Source organism: Mustela erminea, chromosome 5 (assembly GCF_009829155.1).
Source record: "Mustela erminea isolate mMusErm1 chromosome 5, mMusErm1.Pri, whole genome shotgun sequence".
In the NCBI taxonomy this organism is placed as follows: domain Eukaryota; kingdom Metazoa; phylum Chordata; class Mammalia; order Carnivora; family Mustelidae; genus Mustela; species Mustela erminea.
The window spans coordinates 48993000-49016290 of NC_045618.1; the positions used below are offsets into that span (position 1 = coordinate 48993000).

Sequence of the window (23291 nt, forward strand, 5' to 3'; positions counted from 1 at the left end):
ATTTAACCTCTTTCACAGATTGCAAATATTTGTTTCCAGTTGTTTGCCTTTTACTTTTATTTATGTAGTTATTCAGTATTTAGAGGACTTAAATTTTTATAGAGCCAGTTTTAACTGTTTGTTTTTTTTTTTTTTTTGGTAGTCTTTCCTTCTCAGTCCCAGTCAACCTTAAGTCTGTCTGCCTTTCCCAAGCTTACATAAATATTTGTTTATATTTTCTTTTAGACTTTTGAGGTTTTCTTATTTTGCCTTTAAATAATCCATCGCAAGTTCTGTGTGGTATGAAATGAAAATTTACTTTCGGTTTTTCAGTAGCCAATTGGTCTGATACCATTAACTAAATAAATGCTGATTGAGAAGCTCCCATTACTATATATTTGATTTTTATTTATCCTGTGTGCATTTCTGAATTTTTTTATATCGTTTTTAAGTCTTGCATTCTTTTTCTGGGACAATTTCAGAGTGTTTTTGATTATTTCAGTTTCATCATGTGAGCTCATGTCTGTTCATTAATTCATTTGAATTTCATTGAATGCTTACTGTATGCCATGCACTGTACCGAAAACTGACAGTACCATAGCAAGAAAAGAAAGTCCTTATTCTTTCAGAGCCTGAGATCTGGGGCCAGGTAGTCACACACAAAAAGGTGAACATACTTACTGGAAGGGCTGTGAAGGATAGGTGTGTGGTGATTTAGAATATTTTAAAAGCTACTTTGAATTAGGGAGAGGTCAGGTAGGGCTTCCCTGAGGAAGTAGTGACTGAGCCAAGAGTTAAGAGGAGGATAGAAGGAAGCAGTTTCAGTGGAAGGTTCAGAGGACACAACCTGCACAAAAGCCCAGTGGCAGGGGTGAGCCTGGTTCTTTACAGGAAACTGAGAGGGAGCCACAGGACTTAGAGCAGAAAGTGGAGAAGAGCCGTGTACAGAATGAAGCCGCAGAGTAAGAAAGGTCCAAGCCATGCGGGCCCTGTGAGGTGCTGCTGCTAATGTTAAGGATAGTCTCTCTCTCTTTTTTAAAGATTATTTATTTATTTGAGAAAGCTCATGCTAGGGAGAGAGCACACATATGTGCCCACACGTGTGTGCCCAACCCAGCGGGGAGACAGAGGGAGAGGGAGAAGCAGACTTCCGAGGATCAGGGAGCCCGATGTGGGGCTGGATCCCAGGACCCTGGGATCATAACTGGAGCTGGAGGCGGGTGCTTAACTGACTGAGCCCCCCAGGCACCCCAAAGATAATCTCTTTTTAAGTGAGAATTTTACAGTAGTATATTTCTTTTTACAAAACATCGTTCTTCAGAGTGGTAAGCAGTTTGAATGGCCAAAATCATGCAGCATGGTCACCTCTTAGGAGCAAGCTTTTGCTAAAGTATTAGTGGAAGAGAGTGAGTATTAGCCTAGAGCAGTGGCAGTGGGGCTGGAGAGAAGTCGTGGGTCGGTAGGACTGAGTGAGAAATCACAACTAGGGGCCGAGAGAACCCAGAGATGTCAAGGATGATTCTTGGGTTTCTGGCTGGAATGAGAAGGTAAATGATAATATTATCGAGATAGAAGAAACACTAAAAAAGGATAGAGTGTGGGCGTGTTTTTTGTCTTTGTTTTGGAGGAAGGCGTGTTGGAAAACTAGATGGAGAAAATCATGAGTTCAGTTTTGACTTTGAGTTTGAGATGCCTGAGAGACACTCAGAAAAAATGTGAGCTGAGGGTGAGGGAGGCCGTGAGGAGAGCAGAAGAGTAATTACAGAGAGGGAGCTGCATTTCCCTGCATTGCTCCCCAGATCTTTCTGGGAATTGGAACAAAATTGTTTTAAATTAGTATATTAAATTAAGGAGGATTAATTTATTTACAGTATTTAATATTTCCATTCCAGGAGCTATATGTTTCTGCACTTATTCAGAGCCCCTTTTATGTTCCTCTGTCATTTAATAGTTTTTTTCCTTATAAATCTGCCATGTTTTTTATTAATTCCTGTGTTGATTATTGTTATAATTGCTGTTTTAAGTAATCTTTTTTCTATTATATTTTCTATTATATTTTGAAAAGATGAATCATTATACAAATAATGATAATCTTAGTACTTACGTCATAATTTGTTTTTGTTCTGTTGTGCTGGCTAGAACCTGTTGTGCTGGCTAGAACCTTCAGAACAATGTTAAATAATGGGAGTGTTAGTGGACATGCCCAACTTGTTTCTTATGAAAATGAGAATACCACTAGTACAAGTATTGATGTAATTAATTTTTGACAGAATTTAATTACATCAACAGTATACGCCTCTATTGCTCTTTTACTGGATATCTTTGTGAGACATGGATTTTGAATTTTATCAGAATCCTTTTTAACATCTATCAAGATTGTATTTTTTCCTTTGCCTAATTAATATGTTATGATTAGGTTTTTGAAATCTTTTTACATGTTTTACTTCTAGTGTATCTTGGGGTTTGCCTTTTTGTCTCCCTTATTGAAGAGGGTATTGAAAAATGTTTTTAGTTTTGTATTGTTTTTTTTACTGTATGTGAAACATACAGCCTACCAGGATGTTTACAGTGAACTATGGAAGAAGTCTCAAACTGTGGCAGAGGATGGAAATGTGTTGCTGACATACAGCATTAAAGGAGAGAGGAAAGCCTTTCAAATCTCAGAAGGAAGACAGTATGTTCAGTGATTTGAAGGTGATCTACTAGGTTAGATATTTGTATAGACCCCAGTCTACAAGTTGGAGACCTTCTTTTTGAAGTAAAGCATTGAAAGAAAATTGTTCTTTACCAAAGCCCAGGAGATAATTTATTAGATTGTTTTTGTCACTACTTTTAATTCAACTTGTAAGGATACTCTGTTAGTTTGTGGAGGATTTCTTATTGTTTTGGGGATTAACTTGCATTTTTAGTTCCACTAAGAAATGTTAAAAATATATCTGCAAAGGAAATAGAAGAGTTAGTGTGTTAGCTAAAGCTAAGGTGGTAATCATGTTACAGTATATAAGTCTGTCAAATGAATATGTTACACTCCATAAACATACACAATGTTATATGTCGATTATGTCTTTTTAAAACTGAGATCTAAAATAATAATAAAAATAATAAATTATATAAAAATAATTATATAAAAATAATGTGTGTGTGTGTGTGTGTTTTAAAAGAAGAGCCAGTATAGTGCTTGAAGGAAATAAGTGAACTATATTGTAACTTATTATCCTACCTCAGGGTAATCATTGCATTTAGCATCTATTAAACTTTCATTGTTTATAGAAGAGTTATTTAGATACTGGTGTAAAGGACATTTCTTGAGAGATTATATCTTACTATGGAGAAGATGTCCTGTGAACTTGATAGACAGTTTTGAAGACTTTTGAGGAGGTATTTGACAAAAACATCAGTGTAATGTAATATTTATGAGTAGTTGGAATTAAGCAGTACTTTGAAGGGTTAGCAGAAACATTATATTATCTACTTAGAAGAGATAGCATGCCACTGTGAAGGTTGGTGTTTTTTTTGCTGCTGAAATCTCTTTCAGGTGATATAAAATTGAATTCCATATTGTCAGTAAAGTGGTATTTGTTAATACCTGACAGACATTCTTTTTGCTGCTGCTACTTCTTTTTTTAATTTGGTTACATGTTTCAACTAGAGTGAACATACCTTTTCACTGAACTTGTAGTTGTGGTTTCTACTTGATCTCTCCTTAAAAAATTATAAAAAGCCTGAGGGGAGTTTCTAGTATTGAAGATTCAAGCTGTCAGTACATAATTTCACAGTGTTAATTAGCATTTCTCCAGTTTCTGTCATATTTGAAACATTAATCAAATAAATAATAAAGGTGAATAAATTTTTCCCCCAAAGGAAGCCTTTTAGTTTTATTTTAGATTGGTGGCTTGTATGCTCTAAAATTTAGGCAATTTTACAGTTCTTGTAAATTAGCTTTTCTGACACTTCATTTTTTTCTCCAGAAAATATGTAACATATGAACATGGATAGATTGCTGAACTCTAAATGAAAATTTGGCCTTGCAGAGGATACTGTAGGATATTTTCTCTTGTTGTTAAAAGAGGAGAATGTATTTTTGAAAAGTCTGGAATTTGGTTAGGAGGGTCAAAGCCAACAGGGTGTGTTGTAGCAAGAGCTGTTGAGAACTCTGCTAGCCTTGGTCATGAAGTCCACTGTTCTGACAGCCCTGTTCTTTCCTCCTGGGTTTTGTGCCAGCTCTGTCACCAAGCAGATGCACAATTGATCATGAGCACATGATGTATCTTTTTGTTATTCCTTTTCATGAACCACTACTTAGAAAAATACTTATCCTGTCTCCTCTAGGCCTTCTGCGAGGTTTAAATTAAGTAGATTGTATATGTTAAGAGTGCTTCAGAAATTATATGTAGCTGTAATCTAAAAGGTGGCAGTAAGTATTTTTTCCTTTTACTTCTTTCCAAATCTCTTGATCTTCCTCTTGATCCCAACACCAAATAGAAAGTGGCCCTTCTTACTGAGATCTCTCTCCTACCCTTAATAAGCCTCAGCCCTCTTTTCTTCCTCTTATCCAGTCATGTACCCATCACTCCACTTTGGCTTTATTAATGTTTTCTTTGTTCCCTTCTCCTGCTACCATCTCCTCTACCAATCCTCTGTTGGTAATGGATATTCATCTCTTCATTTGCCAAACCAGCAGCTTCTCTTTGAGAATCTTTAATATTCCCTGTTTTGTTTGTGTTTGTTTGTGATAATGGCCCATGTAGGGTCTTTTTGAAACTAGTTAGAAGTAAAAAGAGAGATTCAATGGTATGGATTAGGAAGCCAATCTAATTTGTAATTTTTAAATAGCTACTATTTTAGATCTGTTACCTACTAAATATGGTTTATGGTGATTTTTTGACATCTTACTGGCCTTGGTTTATATTTTAGTTTTAACAGTGTTTTTTTATATAGGTGCTTCAAATTGATTAGCTTCAAGCATAGGTAGTCAGGTAATATAGAAGCATGACAGACCTGACTTTATTTCTTGAAAGTTGCAAAATTCTTTTACTTCTCTACACTTCCCTACACTTCCCTTTCCGTGTCCATAAAAGTAGGTTTATGACCACCTCAGCAGCTTTTTGGTTAGGACTAAATTCTTGTTCATGAAAACACCTGATAGTGCCTGGCCACACACAGTAGGTGTTTTAACAAGTATTAGTTTTCTTTCCCTGTCATTGTGGGATTAAAATAGATGTACTATTTACTTATATATGTTGTTTTTCTGCATCTTTTTTTTTTTTTTTTTTCCAGAACTATTCCATGGCAGTGTATCTTGTAAAACAGTTGTCCTCAACAGTACTTCTTCAGAGGTTACGAGCAAAGGGAATAAGGAATCCGGATCATTCTAGAGCTTTAAGTACGTATAATAAACTTATTTCATTTATGCAGCTGAACTATTTTGGTAAAGGTTAGAGTAGTATATTTTCAATGAAAGAAATTTTTTTCACTGGGCCTTGTCATAGGGGATACAAAACACTGAAAACTTGTTTTCTGAATAAAGTAAATCAAAGCTTAGAGGTGGTTTTAATATCTTTGTTATGACCTATATTTTATAGTCTCTATTTTACTGACCTTAAAGGTAACTTTGGTAAGCCAAGAAACGAATATGGAAGAATATTTTATGAAAACATCACAAAATAAATGTTTATGGAATTCTAGGAGACAGGAAGGAAACCTTGGCATGTATTTCATGAGAATTACTTTATATTTAAGGTTTATCCAGGAAGAATGTACATGAGTATGTGATGACTGTATCCCTGCATTAATAAAGTAGGAAGATAGTGGGATGGTAAAAATAATAACAAAGCAGTTTCTGTTCATCAATTATGTAAGCCTTGGACAAGTCACTGTCTTCTGAGTTTCAGGTTCCTCATATGTAACAAGAGGTTGTTACTACATGACTTCTAAAGTTCCTCCAAAGTCTGGGCTCATAGTTATGAATAACTAGATGGTTCATAGAGTTATGTAGAATTTGAGATGCAGAAAGGTCTGCAGATTAACCATTCTGGCCTCAGTTCTTGGGGATGAAGGCCAGAGGTTAGCAGCCTTTCTCAGGAGGAGAACTAAGTTCTTCTGTTGTTCTCTTCTTTGTGAGAGATAGATTCTTTATGGATGGATTCATGGATGGGGCCGGACACAGGGAAACCAAACTTTTACAGGCAAGGATTAGATAGCTCCTCTTTAAGGATTCTTGATGTGAGTTGATTAATGAAACCAACTCTCAAATTTGTAGTTAGGCACACTCTGATGAAAAGAACTAAAGTAGTAAGGCCAGCTTTCCTCTCACTTTCCTCTGTGGCATAGCTTTTATCTTATTATGCTAACCTGTTTCTGTGCCAGAGTAAAAGATCCCACCACCTCTGACTAGCAGTATACCCTCAATAGGTCATTGAAGGACTTTTCTGCATTAAAAGAACCCTTTTTAAAATGCAAATAATCCTGAGTCAAGAGGAGTAGTACACTTTAGGCTAATGTCTGTGTAGACATTCCTCAGAAGACTGGAGACCTAGAATGACAGCACTGGTTTGGGGTCTAGGGGAGAGGAAGCACCAGTGGGCAGGGACAAAGAAGAAAAGGGACAGACATCTGCTTTGAAGGAGAGTGCAAGAGAAGGAATTTTTTTTCCACACTTGCTGCAGTCCGTCCCTGGTCATTCACTGGAGAATATTTATATTTGCCATATGGCTATAAAATCTCATCTCATCAAAGAGTTATGGAATTATGTGAGCTTGTGTAGAAAAAGTAATACCAAGAAATAGGACAGATGAGAATGTTATATTTAATAATAATAATAGTAGTAGTAAGGCAAACCGTTTTTCCTCAAGCTGTTCACTCTTCTTCATTTGTAGTTGTAGCACCATCTGGAGGGAGAGTAGGAAGGTGAGCCTAGTATTTTATTTTCTGGAAGGAACCACTGTTAGTCACTATTCAGCAGCAGAAACTTCATAGTTCAAAGGCTGTTTTTTTCATCTCTGATACAGTGTTGGAAGTGAAGAGTAGTAGCAGAGTGGGTGGGATTTTTGTGGCAGTTTATATCTTATCTTACTTATTGGCCTGGAGAACCAATAAAACATTAATTTGGATCCTACTAGTAAGACATTCATTGTAATTGATTAAAAAACAGATTGTATGCCTTTATACTATCTATAAAGAAATAACTTTCTGAGTAAAGTAATTGTGTAATTAAAAGATTGTATAAAACAACTTGACAGAAGAAAACGTTGACAGGTTTTTCCAGATATTTTTGAAAAATCAGTTTGCCTAAAAGTATATTTACTGTAAGTCCTTCTTAATCTTATTAGTAAATTTTGCTGGCGGAGTTGTATTCATCAAATCATGCACTATTACGTTCTTGAAAGAATAAACAGTAATATTGAGACTTTTCACAAAGACATCTGCTCTGATTCTTTGGATTTCGATTTTTATCTTGTGATTTCTGCCTTTTTGTAGAGTTTGTCCCCTCTATCGCAAAGGCAGGCCTTCACAAATTTTTGGTCATGTTCCTGTCTCCTCTCCTTCTTTCCTGCAGCAGTCACTTTAAACCCTGGCCATAGTTTACTCAGACACTACTCCCCCTCTCTCAGGGTGCTACCCCTGCAAGAAAATTAGGGCTACAAGATGGGAATTCTCTCAAACGCCCATTTCTTCCTTAATCCTAGTGCCGCCATAACTGCTTTTCACCTTATCTACACTTGCACCTATCCTTACTTACTCTCTTCAGTCTCAGGAGGAAATGTCCCCTTTTCTGCTCAGAGTTAATCTTTTATTCATTCATTCTTCTCATTCAAGAAATTATATTAAGAGTCTACAGTGTTCCAGGCACAGGAGAATATAGCATTAAACAAGACACACACCATCTCTGCATCCCTTAGAAGTTCACAGTCTTGTGGGAAAGACAGAATTAAGTGATTGAATGAGTCACTAATGAATTACAGTTGTGACATGTGCCTTAAAGAAGAAAGACGGGGAATTCTGGAGGTAACAACAGAAGAACATAGTTCTCTCTGGTGCTGTGAAGTTTAAGACAAGATTAGAAGGGTGAGGAGGAGTTAAGCCCCAAGATGAGAGGGGAATATGCCAAGAGACAGGCCAGTGGAGCTAGAGAAGAGGGAACAAAGGAGAACGATGGCCAGAGAGATAGCCATGGGGTGAGTTCACATAGGTAGATGGTAGATACAGGTAGATACAGTTCATAAAGGTAGCTAATAGAAAACCCTGAAAAGATTTTTTAAGCAAAGTGATATGATCAGATTTGGGCAATAAGAAGGTTGCTCTGCCAACTGAATTGAAGAGAGGCTGGCCTGATACAGTGGGTCCAGTTAGGAACCTGTTGTCCAGGGAAGAGGTGATGGTGTCTTGAACAGACGTAATGGTGATGGTCATAGAGGTTGATGGCTTGAGAACTGGTGAAGGGTAGCAGTGGTGGTGGATTACATGTGGGGAGTGAAGGAAAAGGAGAAGTCAAGGAGCAGTTACATGATAGTGCCATTTGCTGAAATGGAAAACAGTTTGGAAAAGATTGAGATACAGAGGAAAGATCAGAATGTGTGTTCACACTAGTATTTGAGATGTCTGAGACATCCAGGTGGAGATGCTCAGAAGCAGTGTTTTAAGACCTCGCTCATTTACCTGCTCTGTCCCTCTATAAACTCTTTCTGTTAGCCTTCCCCATCAGGTCTTTTTCATCCTTTAAAAAATACAAAAACAAGCTATTCTCTACTCTAGATAGAGCTCTGTGCCCCTCTTGTTGTCCTCATCCTACTTTCTTCAAAGAGCGGTCTACACTTGCTATCTACCTCCTCACTGCAACCCATTGTGCTCTTTTAACTCCAACCTTTCCACTGATGTCACTACTGACAATCTGACTGCCAAATTTAAACTTTCTTTCCAGTTTTCATCTTAGATATTTTTGCTTCATTTCCTACCAACCACTTTCTCCTTGAAAGTCTCTTCTCTATTTCTTCTCAATTAGCTGCCTTCAGTGGATTCTCTTGAGGGAAGCATCTTAAATGTCTGTTTTCCTTGGGGTGTCGTCCCTGCTCCACTTTTCTGCATACTTTACCTAGAGATGATCACATCTAGTCTTACGGTTTAAATTAGCATGAACTCTCCCAAACACCTTCATCCCAGACTTTCCCCTGAACTTCAAATATAGATATGTATAGCTAGCTAACTGCCTTAACTGGAACATTCCACTAGTTCCTCAGATTCAATTATTTAAAACTAAACTCAACAAATCCTATCAAACTTCCACCCTAAATATTTCTTATCCATCTTCTCTCTCTACCATTGCTGCCCTCATTTAAGTGCTCATATTCTGCCTTTGTTTAAAAAACCTATTCTAAAATAATATATCCCTCTTCATTCTTGTCCCCTCTTCATATCTCTCTCCTGGTAGCAACCTGAGTGATTAATGCAGATCTAATCTTACTATTTCCTTGCAATTCCATAGCTTCTTAACATCGGTGAAGTAGAAACACCCAACTTTGTTAGCATGACAGATGCAGCTTTCCCTGAAGCGGTACCTGCTTACTACTTCGCAGGGTCATCTGTATTTACCCTTCTTCCTATACTTAAATTCCATAAATAACTAAATTCTTTTATGTACTGCTCTGCTCGTGTTGCTCTCTGTGCCTCTGAACTTCCCTCTTCTTTGCCGGACTGCAGTTTTCCTTCCGGTTTCACTTTTTCCAGGAGGCATCTCAGCACCCCTGAAGTGGGGGAGTTGACTTTCAGCTAGCTCCCTGAACACATTTGCATTAGAGCACATTACAGATGATCCCATTGAGTGTCTTTACTCTCCACTAGTCTCTGAGTTCCTCTGGCCAGGAATTTAATCTTATTTATCTTTGGAATTCCTAGTGCACAGTTCCTGGTGCATGGTAGATTTCTGTTAAGGTAGACTGATCAAAAGAGATGTAGAATAAAAATCTGGCATCTGTGCCTCTGTTTCCTTGCCTATAAAATGAAGTATTGGCCTTAATGTGGTCAGGTGTTTACAGCCTTAAAGTTCTAAAAGGATGACTATAAAATAATCTGATATTAAGGAATGATAGAAATTATTAGAAATATTAGGGGAAAAAAGTAAACAACAAGAAATAGAGCTGTGATGATGGAAGTATCATCCCTTTGCACTGACCCGTGTGGTAGCTACCAGCATCATGTGGCTCTTGAGCTCTGAAATGTGGCCAGTACAACTGAGGAACTGAATTTTAAACTATATTTAATTTTAATTTTAATATAGCCACATGTGACTGACTAGTGTCTAACTCATAGGTCATGACAACAGAGGTTTTTTAAGAGTAAATGTGGCTTGCTATAACTTTATTATAGGTCATATAATAAAATACTGTTACTACTGCCCTCATAGTGACACAGGAAAACTTTAATTCCCGGAAGACTTCCCACACATTGGTTGATGTTGCAGGGTAAATATTATGATTTGTCTTTATTTTTTACTCCCTTGCCCACGCATCATAAGGATTTGCTTACTTTATTTTTCCTCACTTTCTTGTGATGAAATTTAACATGGTGACTCTCCCCCCTTTCTCTTCTTTTTTGCGGGGGTTATGTTTCTTGAAGTTTAGTTTACGAAAGTAAAAATTCATCTTTTTAATTGTATAGTTTGATGAATTTTATAGATGCATGGAATCCTGAACCACTGCCACAATCAAAATACAGAACATCCTTCATCCCAGAAAGTTCCCCTGTGGCCTCTGGCCATTCATCTCATCCCCTTATTCCCAGTTCCATAACCATTGATGTGATTTCTGTCTCTGTAGTTTGTCTTTTCTAAAATGTCTGAAGTTCTGAAGCATGTAGCGTTTTATGTTTGGCTCCTTTAACTTATTAAATGCTTTTGAGGCTTGTCCGTGTAGCTTGTTCTTCTTTAGTACTGAGTAGTTTTCTATTTATCTGTACCATCATTTGTTTATCCATTTATCAATTAGTGGACAGTTAGGTTGTTTCCACTTTTGCATCATCACAAGCAAAGCTGCAAAAATATTTACATTTTGTGTATGGATATTCCAGTTTTGTAGACATATGTTTTTATTTCTCTTGGGTGAAGATTTAGGACTCAGATGGCTGGGTCACATGAAATGTGTATGGAAAACAGATTGGCAGTTTCTTAAAAAATGTATATGCCATTTGTGCATTCTTACCAACAATGTATGGGATTTCCAGTTTTTCTTCATCCTCAGTAGTGCTTGGTATTGTCAGGCTGCTTTGATTCTTGGCTGTTCTGGTCAGTGTTTAGTAGTATCTCATTATAGTTTTAATTTGCATTTTCCTAATTACTAATGATATCTTTATAGCTTCTTTGAGGCAGTGTCTGTCCGGATCTTTTCCCCATGTCTTTTTATAGTTTGTACTTTTTGTATACTGTGAAGTCTTTGCCTAACCAAGGTCACAAACATTTTTCTAGAGGTGTTGCTTTTTTTGTTCTTAGATTTAGTTATGCAAATTATTTTTTAGTTATGCAAATTATTTTAAGTTAATTTGTGTATATGATGCAAGGTGAGGTTAGAGATTCATTTTCCTCATATACATACCCAGTTGTTGCAACATTTGCTGAAAAGACTACCTTTTTTGCCATTTAATTACCTTTCAAAAATCATTTGACCATAGATGTAGAATCTTATTTCTGTGATTTTCCATTGACCTATATGTCTATTCTTAGGGCAGTGCAACAGTCTTGATTACTACAGCTTGATAGTAAATCTTGAAGTCAGGTTAGATTCATCCAACTTTGTTTCTCAGAATTGTTTTGACTAAATCAACAATTCTAAGTCAGATACATAAAAAGATGGTACAGTATGTCAACTATACTTCAGTTAAAATAAGAGATAATCGATAGCAACCAAATAGAGTTTATTCCAAGAATATTAGGTTCATACAATATGACTGAAAATCAATCAGTATAATTCACCTCAGCAAACTTAAAAAAAAAAAAAGAAGAAGAAGAAAAAAGAAAGAAACAAATCATATGATCATCTCAGCATCTCAATAGGTGTGGAAGACACATCTGGTTAAACTTCAGTATCCATTGTGATAAAACTCTTAGCAAAGTGAAGAGAAGGGAACTGTTTCAGCCTTGCCCTTGAGATCTTTTTATTTATACACACACACACACACACACACACACACACATTAAAGATTTTATTTACTTATTTGAGAGAGAGATCACAAGTAGGCAGAGAGGCAGGCAGAGAGAGGGGGGAAGCAGGTTCTCTGCTGAGCAGAGAGCCCAGGGCTAGATCCCAGGACCCTGAGACCATGCCCTGAGCCACCCAGGCCTCCCCGCCCTTGAGATCTTAGCCAGCACAATAAGGCAGGGGAAAAAAAGCATACAGATTAGAAATGCGTAAATAATTACTGTCTTTGTTCAAAGATGATTTCATTGTCTATATAGAAAAAAACATGAAGAATATTAAAAAGCTACTAGAGTGCAGATGCCTGGTGGCTCAGGCTGTGATCCTAGAGTTCTGGGATTAAGTCCCCCATCAGGCTCCTGGCTCAGCAGGAGTCTGCTTCTCCCTCTGCGTGCTGCTCTCCTTGCTTGTGCTCTCTCTCTCTCTATAGCTGACAAATAAATAAAATCTTTTTTTAAAAAAAAGCCTACTGGAGCTAATACATGAATTTAGCAAGTTGCAGAATACACAGTTAATTTATAAATATCAGTTGTATTTCTGTTAGCACCGAACAACTAGAAAGTGAAATTCAAAAAACAAAGAATTTACTGTAATATCCAGAAATATGAAAGACTTAGGGATATGTCCCACAAAACTTGTGTAATATGTATATGATGAGAACTTCAGAACAATGCTAAGAGGAATTACAATAAAGCTTGAATAATAATGGGGAGATATGTCTTGTTAATAGAGCAGAACACTTAATATTGTTACTGGAGAGATGTCATTTCTCTCCAAATTGACCTATAGATTAAATTCAATCCAATCAAGATCCTAGTAGGATCTTTAAAAGTATCTTTACATGATAGGATTGACTTAAGATTGAGCCTATAATGCAGAAGGAAAAGACAAAGCTTTTTTTTTTTAATAGAAAGTGGCAAGTTTCTAAAATAATTTGCGAAAATGTTGCCAACTCTGAGAGAAAATGAATGTACAAATCATTTTAAGTAGCAGTAGCTAATATTTATTGAATATAATATTGGGTTATTTTAAAGCATTTTATATGTATAATCCTTAGAACATTCCTATCAGGTACTTTTACTCCTGTGACTTGGCTAACATCTGGATTCTAAGTTAGGCTGATTCTAGATCCTGTTGCCTCTTCTGTTTCAATTTCTCTGGGAAGTACTAACCACTGAACTTTGTTTTGCAAAGTATTGATACTATGGTCTGTGGTATTGCTTCATTTAGATGGAAGTTTATCTATATAAAATTTGAACTGTTCCCATTTTTGTGTCTAGGGTGATGAAGGCATGCAGATGTTTAGTAATCACGTTACAGTTCTGTTTAAATGTTTATATTGTATGGCGATTATTTGTTACCTTTAAAAGATACTATTTGTTAAATGTATCTTTATAAGAAAGGATTGACGAAGATTGGGTCTGTAATGAGACAGGTGTACTTTCTATCATTTACATATGATATTGTATAGCATGAGGGATGTGGTAACTATATTTTCCACACTTAAACTCAGGGTTTTTGTGCCTTTTCAGCTGCGAGAGACAGCCTGTGAGTTCTAGAGATTTCAAATATTTGGAATCTCTGGGCCAAATGAAAATGACTTTTTACTCTGGCATCAGAGTCACTTCTGGAGCTTTTAAAAAACAACCCAGTGGTGTCCCTTTTCCCTATGCCAGTTCAGTGGGCAATATAAGTTAGAAGACACTGTAGGTAGTTCTGATGTATATCATGGTTGAGATTCACTAATTTATGGAGACAGAATATCTAAAGCGTGGAACATCTTGGGGCACCTGGCTGGCTTAGTCACAAGAAGAGCATGCAACTCTTGATCTCAGGGTTGTGAGTTTGAGCCCCACATTGGGAAATTATTTCAATAGATAAAACTTCAAAAAATAAGTAAAATGTGGACCTCAAAAAAATTCAGATTATAATGATAGCTTTGTTTAATAAAGGTAGGACTCTTAATCCTCAGCACAATGGACATCTACTCTGAAATCATTCTTCCTTATCTGAGTACTTTTCTGCTCCCCGTTTTCTTAATTCTGTATATAATATATATAATATTAACTCTCTCTGCCACCACTCTGAAATTCTGTGATTGACGGACTACGTACACAGCCACTGTGCTTGGGCCCCACCTTACACAGACATCAAAGGCAGTGTGGGACAGTTTCTAAAATGATTGGAGTATTGCATTTAGGCATTTCCAGTCTCACTTCAGTGTTTGAGGTTTTCAGAAGTAACATATGCCTCGGGATTCCAGAAAGGATACAGTTCCTTGTTATATGAGACTGACAAAGTAACATTACTAATGCCTCCACTCTTAAGAACCACAGGAGGTTTGAGCTAAAAAGGCTTAGAGATTATCTAATGTGGGTTCTTGTTTTGCTAGAAGCAAAATTAAGGTCAGAGGAGGATTGACTTGTCTAAGATAGCATAATTAGTTTATGGATAAATAAATATAAAATTCAAGTATATGGGGAAAAAGCATTGAACTTTTTTCATAATTTGAAAATAAAATTAATGTATTTTCATAATTTAAAAATAGAATAGAAAAATAGAACTAATATATTAACATTTAAAATGTAATAATATATTTTATTATCTGAGGTTTGAAAAAACTTATAAATTATGTTGTATAGGCCCTATTGATTGATTTCTTTAAAAATAATATTGGCATGAAAAATATTGGTAATAGTTTAAAAGAAAGAAAAACTTTATCCGTTTCTTAGGGTTTATAAAAGGAAAAGTTTCTGCTATTAGTTGTCAGCTTACTGTAGAAATTTCCTTTATGTTACTACAATGCAGTTTTTGTTCCATGAATGAGAAATAGGAAACTTACAGGAAATTTAGTCAGTCTATAGATATATGGTTGTTTTTCTTTTGCTTATGATAGAAATTATAAACCATGTAATTATTTTTATCTTTACATTTGGTTAATTGGAAATAATTAAACAGATTATTTTTTAGTTCATTTTTTTAAATGGTTACTCATTTTAAGTTCCTTGTTCTTTTTCATGTTGCATCAGTGATGTATCTTTAATAAACATGTTCTGTTTGTGTGTTTTCTCTTCAATGAATGTCAGTTAAAGAGAAATTGACCGCGGATCCAGACAGTGAAATTGCTACAACCAGCCTAAGGGTTTCTCTACTATGTCCAGTAAGTGTTAACTAATACTTGCTTTCCAAAAGATTCAACATATATTTTTCCCCTTTTATGAAGTATTTCTAGTATTTTCAAATGATGTTTACTTTTGAAATATGCCCACCTTTGTCATAGTTTCTGAAAAGTAGAAAGACATTATTATTAATTAGTCATAGGATTTGGAATCTAACCAAATGTTTAAGTCTGTAAAAATGTCCTACTCTTAGTAAGCTGTGTTTAAATATTGCTTATGATCAATGATTATCTCTCACACTCAAGTGTAAATTCTTCAAATAAGGAATGGGTATTATTTTGGTATATTTATTAAAATTGAATTTTTAAAAATAGTATCCTTTTGAATAGAAATCTAGCCATGATTTACCCACACATTCAGTTTAACCATTTTGCCAACAATGACTACGTTGTACGAATCCACTAATTAAAAACTGTTCTATTTAGCCTGAATAACTCAATTGGTTATGCTGATAAAAATAACCTAGAAATATTTTTAAACCAGAAAAAGAGGTCAAAATCAGTTGTTTGTACAAAATGAATACAAGGTCCAAAAACATACCAAATGATTAAACTTGTAGTGAAAAGTTTTGCCAAAAAACGTGTTGTTAATATTTATTTCTTAACCAGCATGGTGTTAAGTCCACCAGTTGTAGGAATGGTAACTGAATGTGGCTTTCATACAAAAATATGTGAAAATTACTTTGACACTTTAATTACCTTTTGTTTTATAATTAATCAAATTAATCATATTTAAATTGGGGAGAAAGTATAAAGAATAAGAGGACACAGGTGTTTCCTGATTAGCCGGGATTATTCAGGCAGGCCTGATATTGAAAGTCTTTAATATTGAAATCTTCCTAATCTAAGATGAAGATGAAGTTACTGTATTCTTAAATAAATTTAAACAGAAACTAAATTTTATTTATCCTACATCTTAGTCTTTTATAACTTATAAAATCTCAAACACAAGATGAAAAAGTCTTTAGTTCACAAATTAGTTTATAGTACTATATTTGATGTAGCTCTTAAAAAAAACTTTTTGGGGCGCCTGGGTGGCTCAGTGGGTTACGCCGCTGCCTTCGGCTCAGGTCATGATCTCAGGGTCCTGGGATCGAGTCCCGCATCAGGCTCTCTGCTCAGCAGGGAGCCTGCTTCCTCCTCTTTCTCTCTCTCTCTGCCTGCCTCTCTGCCTACTTGTGATCGCTCTCTGTCAAATAAATAAATAAAATCTTTAAAAAAAACAAAAATTAAAAAAAAAACTTTTTGTTTTATAATACTGCTAAGGGAATCCCTATTTTTTATCAGGCTTTTATAAAATTATAGAAATACAATAGAGTGAATAAAATCCCCCCAATACTATCATTTTGTATATATCCTTCTATCTTTTTATTCCTTATAATAGCCAATCTTTTTCTTAAGAAAAATATTTTGATTCTAGCCTTTTTAATGTTGTTATTAAAATTCTTTCCCAAATACATGACGCAATCATTGGCAGAACTGAAGGAGAAATAGAAAGCAACACAGTAATAGTAGAAGACTTGATACCCCACTTTCAGTTATGAATAGAATAACCAGACAGAAATTCACTAAAGAAGCAGAGGGCTTAAACACTATAGACTAACTAATTCACCGTGTGTGTGTGTGTGTGTGTGTGTATAAAAAACACTCTGTACAACAGCAGATTACACATTCTTCTCAAGTGCACATGGAACATTTTTCAGTATAGACCACAAAACAAGCCTTAACAAGTTTAAGTCATACAAAATATCTTCTCTGACCACAGTGGGATGAAACTAGAAGTCAACAGCAGAAGGAAAACAGGAAAATCCACAAATAGGTGGAAATTAAACAAAAGACTCTTAAACAGCCAAAGAAGTTATCACAAGGAATTTAAAAATGGAGACAAATAAAAAACAGAACAAAAAAAACAATACAACATAACTTACGGGATGCAGCAAAAGCAGTAGGAAGAGGGAAGTTTATAGCAGTTAATACTTACATTAAAAAAGAAAGATCTCAAATCAACAACCTAATGTTACGCCTCAAGATTCTAGAAAAAGAAAAAGAAACTAAACCCAAAGTCAGCAGAAGGAAGGAAATAACAAAGATTAACACAGAGATAAATGAAACAGAGAATATAAAAACAATAGGAAAAAACAATGAGACCAAGAGTTAGTTTTTCAAAAAGATCAACAAGATTGATAAACCTTCAGCTAGAGTAAGAAAAAAGAAGGGAGACGCCAATAGCTAAAATTAGAAATGAAAGAGAAGATACTACAACTGATGAACTGATAAAACAGAAATATAAAAGATTATAAGAGACTACTATAAACAGTTATATGCCAACAAACTGGATAACTTAAAAGTTAAAGTATATATAACACCAATCATCTCAAACTCTTCCAAAGAATTGAAGAGCAGGGAATACTCTAAAACTCATTCTCTGAAGCCAGCATCATCCTGATCCCCAAATCAGACAAAACCAAACAACTAAAAAAAATCACACATCATGACCAAGTGGGATTTGTAGCTGGAATATAAAGATGGTTCAGCATACAAAAAGTCAATCAGTGTGGGGCAGCTGGATGGTTAAGCATCTGCTCTGGGCTCAGGTCATGATCTCCAGGTCCTGGGATTGAGCGCCCCTGCTCACCGGGGAGTCTACTTCTCCCTCTCCCCGTGTCCCTCCCCACTGTTCACACACACACATACTCTTTCTCAAATAAATAAAATATTTTTTAAAAAAAATCAATGTAATAATACCACATTAACAAAACGAAGGACAAACCCCACATGATTGTCTTAGTGGATGCAGGAAAAGCATTTTGCAAAGTTCAGTACTCTTCCATCATGAAAACTCTCAACTCACTAGGAGTAGAAGGAAGCTTCAGCATCATAATAAAAGCCATATAGAGGGCGCCTGGGTGGCTCAGTGGGTTAAGCCGCTGCCTTCGGCTCAGGTCATGATCTCAGAGTCCTGGGATCGAGTCCCGCATCGGGCTCTCTGCTCAGCGGAGAGCCTGCTTCCCTCTCTCTCTCTCTGCCTGCCTCTCCATCTACTTGTGATTTCTCTCTGTCAAATAAATAAATAAAATCTTTAAAAAAAAAAAAAAAAGCCATATAGAAAAAGCTGACAGCAAACATGATAATCAAGGAGATAAGAGTGCCTACCCTCACCACTGCTATTTCACATAGTACTAGAAATTCTGGCCAGAGCAGTTATGCAAGAAAAAGAAATAAGACATACAAATCGGAAAGGAAGTACAATGATCTCTGTTTGTAGATGGCATGATCTTTTATGTAGAAAACCCTACAGATTCCACAAAAAAACAAAATAGAGTTGCAGGATAGAAAATCAAAATACAAATTTAGTTGTGTTTCTAAACATTAACAATGAACAATCCAGAATGGAAATTAAGAAAACAGTCCCATTTACAATAGCATCAAAAGAATAAAATACTTGGGAATAACCTTAGCCAAGGAAATAAAAGATTTGCACACTGAAAACTGTAAAACATTGCTGAAAGAATTAAAGACATAAATAAATGGAACGACATCTCAGGTTCATGGATTGGGAGGCTCAATATTATTAAAATATCTATACTACCCAAAGTGATTTAAAGATTCAGTGCAAACCCTATCACAATCCCAGTGACATTTTTTATTTTGCAGAAATATAGAAGAGTCCTAAAATTACTGTGGAATCTCAAAGGACCCCATAGAGCCAAAAGCAATATTTTAAAGAGCAAGTTTGAGCCCTCACATTCCCAGATTTCAAAACATACTACACAGCAGCAGTAATTAAGGTGGTGTGATAATGGACATAAAGATAGATAATGTAGGGGGCACCTGACTGGCTCAGTGGGTTAAGCCTTTGCCTTGGCTCAGGTCATGATCCCAGAGTCCTGGGATCAAGCCCCGCATAGGGCTCTCTACTCAGTGGGGAGCCTGCTTCCCCCTCTCTCTCTGCCTGCATCTCTGCCTACTTGTGATCAATCTCTCTCTCTGTCAAATAAATAAAATCTTAAAAAAAAAAAAAAGGAAAATGTAGACTAATGGAACAGTATGGAGAACCTAGAAACAAACTCTTGCATTTATGGGCCAAGTTACATTTCAACAAGTGTGCTGGGACTACACAAGGGGGAAAACAGCCTCTTCAACAAATGGTGCTGAGAAAAACTAGATATCCACATGCAAAAAAGGAATTTGCGCCCTTACTTTATACCACATGCAAAAGAGAACTCAAAATGAATTAAAGACCTAAAACGTAAAACCTTAAAATTTTAAACTCCTATAAGAAAATGTAGGGGGATAGCTTCATTGAATTTCACAGTGACTTATTGGACATAACACCAAAAGCATTCGCACAAAAGCAAAAACGGACAAGTGGACTAAGACCAAACTTAAAAACTTCTGCATGTCAAAAAAAAATAAAATAAAATAAATGAGAGTGAAAAGACAACCTATGGCTTAGAAGATGATAGTTGCAAATCAGATATCTGATAAGGTATTTACAACATAAGAAACTTCTTCAACTCAACAACAATAATAAACAACCTGATTAAAACATGGGCAGAGGACTTAAGTAGACGTTTTTCCAAAGAAGATTTACAAGTTTCCAAAAAACATGGAAGGATGTTCGGCATTGCTAATCACTAAGGAAATGCAAATCAAAGCAGCATGGGTTATCACTTCAGACCTGTCAAGATGGCCACTATCAAAAGAACAGAAGATCCCAAGTGTTGGTGAGGATGCAGAGACACTGGAACCCTTATTTTATATCCCGCTCCCCCGTTGGTGAGGATATAAAATGCTGCAGCCATTGTGAAAACCAGTGTGGAAGTTTCTCTAAGAAAGTAAAAATAGGTTTACCATATGATCCAGCAATTTCTCTGTTGGGTATATATCCAAAAGAATTCAAAGCAGGATCTCAAAGAGAAAATTTGCACAGGCATTTCATTACAACATTCATAATAGCCAAGAGATAGAAACAGCCCAGATGTATATTGAGTGATGAAAGGACGCAAGAAAATGTGGTAAATACATTAACAGTGGAGTACTATGTGCCATTTAAAAAGAAAACCCTGTCATTTGCTACAACACGGGATGAACCTTGAAATCGTTCTGATGAGCAGATCAGCCAGTCACAAAAACATAAACACTACAGTTCTACTCATAAGAAGTGTCTAAAGCAGTCAGAATCATAGAAACAGAAAATAAAAGGTGGTTACCAAGGACTGAGAGGAGGAGGAATTAGTGTTATGGTACGGAGTTTCAGTGTTACAAGATGAAAAAGCTTGAGAAATCTCTTACACAATAACATGAATATACTTAACACTACTGAACTGCATGCTTAAAAATGGGTAAGGTGGTAAATTTAATGTTACATGTTTTTTTACCACAATAAAAATATACAAGCCGCGGAGTCACACAGAAAGTTCTTAAGTAACCAGATAAATGGTTTTTTTGGGGTTTTTTTTTGTTGTTTTTAAGAAATATTATTTGTTTTTGTGAGTGTACAAGCAGAGGGAGAAGCAGGCTCCCCACCGAGCAGGGAGCTTGATGCATGACTCAATTCCAGGACCCTGAGATGATGACCTGAGCTAAAGGCAGACACATAACCCAGGCCCCCACCAGATAAATGTTGTACAGTTTATGGTGCAAAGGAAGCTGACATTTTTTTAATATTCAGAGTAACAGCTCACAGACCAAATAAGTGGAAGATAGAAAGAAAACAAAGATTTAAAAAAAAAAAAAATCCTGCTGCTTCTACCCCTTCCCTCAAGCCCCTATTTATGTATTTTCCTCCTCCGTGTGGTTTCTTGCCATCCCATTCCATTATACAGTACAGTTCAGAGACTGAGAAGTTTAGAAAAGTACAAAAGCTTCATTTTCCATAATCACAGGAGGAAGTCTTGTTTTTCTTGAATCTCCTTTTAAAAGCATTTACAGTTGTTCTAATATATGTGATGTTTGTATCATTAGATGAAGCATTTATTCATATAGATAAGCACTGTAATACAAATCTTGATGTTTTTACTTCTAGAACTAGTTTTGAACTTCATAGTTCAGGTGATCTTTATCAGAAAATGTTAATCATGTTTTGCCTCTCACACCTCTTAATTATTAAGTGGGCCATCTTTAATTTTCTTACCATATTGCCTGTTTCCTCCCTTTTTAGTTGCAACAGCCATCTGCTTTTAAAATTCAGATCACAGAAAAAAACAACTCTAAATACATATAATCCATAATTATAATACTTTTATAGATTTCTGTTTGGCTAAAGGGAAAATCCCTTTACAATTATTCTGGAATCTAGGCAATATATTTTAGGTATGTTTTTATTCTAAAAAGTAAAACTTGGTGATGACAACTCATCTATACATCAAATTTATAGAATAATAAAAGAGATTTGTTCCCTCTGAAATATGTAAATATGATGTCTGACTGTGCATTTGAATTGCCCTTGTTTTGATACACACAGCTCAAAATAAATGAGTTTCTGTTGTTTGTGTGCCATTTAGCTAAAGGCAGTGAAAATAATTAGAAATGTTTTTGCTCTTTGGGAATATTTTTAGTTCTGATTTATTAAAAATACAGCTGGAAGAGGATCGCCTGTATGACTCAGGTGGTTGAGTGTCTGGCTCTTGGTTTCGGCTCAGGTCATGATCTCAGGGTTGTGAGATCGAGCCCCACGTCCCTGCATCCTCCCTGCATCTGGCTTCATGCTCAGTGGGGAGTCTGCTTGGGATTCCTCCTCTTCCCCCCACCCCCACTTGTGCACTCTCTCTCTAAAATAAATAAATCTTTTTTTTTTAATAAATAAATCTTTAAAAAATATATACAGCTGGGAGAATGTTTGAGAACCTACTTTGAGAGATATTTATTCCTCAGACCTATGAATTTCAATAAAAATGACTTGGAATTGATAGAAGAAAAAAAATTCCTTGGAAATTAATTTATGAAATATTGATGATAATGAAGTGAAATTATTGTTATTACTATTCCTTTTTATGAGGAAAAAATACTTATTATTGATTTTTTAAGGTCCTTTTGTTATAAGCTATAAACATATCTAGGTAGGGTATTTTCTCCTGCAGCATGCTCAGTTACCAAATAGTACTATTATATGTTACAGTAAGGTTAGTGGCATTGGAAGACTTGTTTAGGGGCTGACTTCAGAATGTTTATTTGCAAATGATGTAAATAGCCACATATCCTGAAAAGGAAGAGGGGCATGATAATGATTATAAGATGAAGATGTTGTTTAGAGCTCTGCTTTTCTCCTGATACCATGTTGGAGAAATCCGTTTCCATTTGTAGATAAGTATTTAGGATTTAGAGATTGTTTTTAAAATCAGAACTATGAGGAGTGTGGGCGCCTGGGTGGCTCAGTGGGTTAAAGCTTCTGCCTTCGGCTCAGGTCATGATCCCAGGGTCCTGGGATTGAGCTCCGCATCTGTCTCTCTGCTCCGCAGGAAGCCTGCTTCCTCCTCTCTCTCTGCCTGCCTCTCTGCCTACTTGTGATTTCTCTCTATCAAATAAATAAAATATTTAAAAAAAAAGAACTATGAGGAGTATTATTACATAACACTTAGTGATTCTTTGAAGCAAAGCATTTCTGTGACAGCTAATCAGCAGTCCATTTGAAAGTGAACTTTTCCTTTCTTCACCCATTTATAAATGTCTTTCCTGCATCCTTCATGTAGCAGTGTTCATTAAAGACTCTGGGTAAATTTGTCAGTGTGGCTGATCATAAGGGCTTGAGAGTAGCTCTCTCACCAAAAAGATGAGCTGACAAGGGAGGATTAGAGGGAGGAATGTCTGTGAGATGATTGTTTAGAGAATAACTGCTTTTCGGAGTGTAAGTTCTGTGGCCTATGACTTGGATTCTGAAACCGACTTTATGTCTTACCTTTGTGTGCACGGTCTTCATAAACTATCCAAAGTGGTCTACTAATTCTGCAATATGT

At 35.9% G+C, this 23291-nt stretch overlaps 1 protein-coding gene across 3 annotated transcripts in view; it reads left to right on the top strand.

The window, feature by feature from the left end:
- PIAS1 (protein inhibitor of activated STAT 1) overlaps positions 1-23291 on the top strand; it is a 119968-nt gene that overhangs the window by 82767 nt on the left and 13910 nt on the right. For all 3 annotated transcript variants that reach the window (XM_032343003.1, XM_032343005.1, XM_032343004.1), the window contains exons 7-8: positions 5257-5362; positions 15245-15318. In XM_032343003.1, the coding sequence (XP_032198894.1) occupies positions 5257-5362; positions 15245-15318 (180 nt within the window). The remainder of the gene's footprint in view (positions 1-5256; positions 5363-15244; positions 15319-23291) is intronic.